Source organism: Bolinopsis microptera, chromosome 10 (genome assembly GCF_026151205.1).
Source record: "Bolinopsis microptera isolate Bmic1 chromosome 10, MBARI_Bmic_1.0, whole genome shotgun sequence".
Taxonomy (NCBI): domain Eukaryota; kingdom Metazoa; phylum Ctenophora; class Tentaculata; order Lobata; family Bolinopsidae; genus Bolinopsis; species Bolinopsis microptera.
The window spans coordinates 14676326-14678536 of NC_087081.1; the positions used below are offsets into that span (position 1 = coordinate 14676326).

The window sequence follows — 2211 nt, forward strand, 5'->3', positions numbered from 1 at the left end:
ATGGGGCTTAACTTTGAAAGTAAAAGAGTTGGAGACTTCCGGTTTTTTGTAACATGTTCCTCTTTTAAAGGGGGTGCAAACCACAGAACTGGCAGTGATATTTTGAAATAACGCTCTATGATATATGATAATAAAGTTACGGTGACTCAATAGGTGAAACAATTAGCTCTCTAGTGCAAGTAAAAATAGATTTGAGGAGTCGCGAGTGGCCAACAATGATACGTCATTTACATTCAGTCCTCAGCCGCTCCATCACTTGCCTACATAAATACTCGACACTCGCCTGACAATCAACAATTAAACTAATATTACACTCATTTTGATCGATCCTAATGTTTCTTTTGTCGTTGTGTAAACAAATATGATGCATTTGAAGTTTTGTGTAGTTCGTGTTTATTGTGAAAGTTGTTCACTTAGTCCACTAACGGTACAACGTTATATTGTAATTTTACATTAATCCCGCAATTCCGTCATTGATAATCGCCATTATAACAGTAGTTCACGATTGCATGTATTCATTTGGTATGGCAGTGAAGTTCCAATATAAAGATATTAAAGATCCAATATAAAGATATGTAAAGATATTACAAAAGTATAAGAATCATTCAAAAAGCTCGCAAAGTTTCACTGCCACCCTGGCCTCCCTCTCCAACATCGACTGCTGCCTTGAATCCCGTATACTCGTTCTTTGAACTAGGATATCGTTCTCGAATCTTGTTGACAACACATGCTGGCAGGCCATATCGTCGGTTTTTGCCTAAACCGTTCAAGTCCAAGATGTTCAAGAAGGACTTATATCCTGTGTATCGCAACATTTTGTTAAACTTTTCAGTTTTCTCCTCTTTGATACACCCATTTTTATTTACCGAGTACGATACAAGGTGCAGCACTTTTTTATTAAGAATAAGCTCATTGAAATCGTCTGTCAGTGTTATACACTTTCGATCACTCTTCATAACTTCAACTCGCTCAATGTCACAACAACAAAATAATTCCGTTCCAGCGTTTGTAACCAATGCACATTCGCCACAAGAACACCATTCACTCGGGTCTCTAAGATTTTCGCTTAGCTCCTCCACCTTCTTCTCCTCATCGGATGAACGCTCTTCATACGAGTCATTATCGCTGGAATGGTCACTCATGTCGCTATACACTGGGTCTTTTGAAACGTCATACCACCTAGGCACCTGTGGTCTGAACTCGTCAGTTTCCTCCTGGGATGAGTCTTCGTATGAACTTGAATCTTTAGAGTTAGAAGACTCAGATGAATCGCTACCAGTGGATGACATAACCTTGTTGTTGAACAAGAACTTGTACCTAGATAAAATAGCTAATAGTAATTACATTTTGAATTGCCATTATTCATACACTCAATAACATAATAATTATAACCATTACATCCAAACGATGCCCCATCTCATCACTAATATTCTAAAATATCTGTAATTTTTCCGCTCTTTCGAGCAAAAATATAAACTCTTCATAAACATTTTCTTACCCAAATTTCTCTTTTTGCAGTTCATAACTAGGTGCACCAAATGTCTAACTGTTGTGTTGCACATTGCAACAAAAAGCAAGGTACTCCCAGCGGTGAAAGTGATTTTAGGCGTTTTATTCGTTGGTACCGTTTTCCCAAAAAGAAAGCTATGCAGAAGAAGTGGACTGCCCGGGTATTACGCCGTATTGCAGACGTTAACCCTGAATCTATGTACGTATGTAGCGAACATTTTGAGGATGAAGACTTCGTTTACAGAAACCTACTTGAGGCCGACATGTTCAGTGATGAGCTCCTAGTTGGTCACCATATGAAACTGAAAGCCGATGCTGTACCCAATACCGATAGAAAGACTGGACTCCTGCGCAAAGGACGACCTCTTGCCACGAAAGCTATAAAACGTATCCATGATGACATTTCCCAGAATTTGGCAACTGAACAAGCTGAACCATCGTCCAGTTCGTTGGGGTCGAGGGCACCCAAATGTGTGCGAAGATCTATGGGTATGGAGGACATTGACAAACTTATTGATCAGAATCAATCGATAGTTGGATCTTTTACTGATGAAATGGAGGTCCTGGTTGATGAACCAATAGTGGAAATTCTTGAGGCTAGTCACAAGGATAAGGCTGTACAGCATAGTTTACGAAGCAAGTCGAAGCAGACACAAATTGGGGGATCCTTTAATTCACTTGATAACACTTCATACCTCGACG

General features: G+C 39.5%; 1 protein-coding gene across 1 annotated transcript; it reads right to left on the reverse strand.

Annotated features, from left to right (window-relative positions):
* Nucleotides 1–605: 605 nt before the first annotated feature.
* Nucleotides 606–1289, reverse strand: LOC134821659 (P2X purinoceptor 7-like). The gene has a single exon (XM_063832363.1). It carries the CDS (start codon nucleotides 1287–1289, stop codon nucleotides 606–608), a length of 684 nt encoding a protein of 227 aa, XP_063688433.1.
* Between the last annotated feature and the right edge of the window lie 922 nt (nucleotides 1290–2211).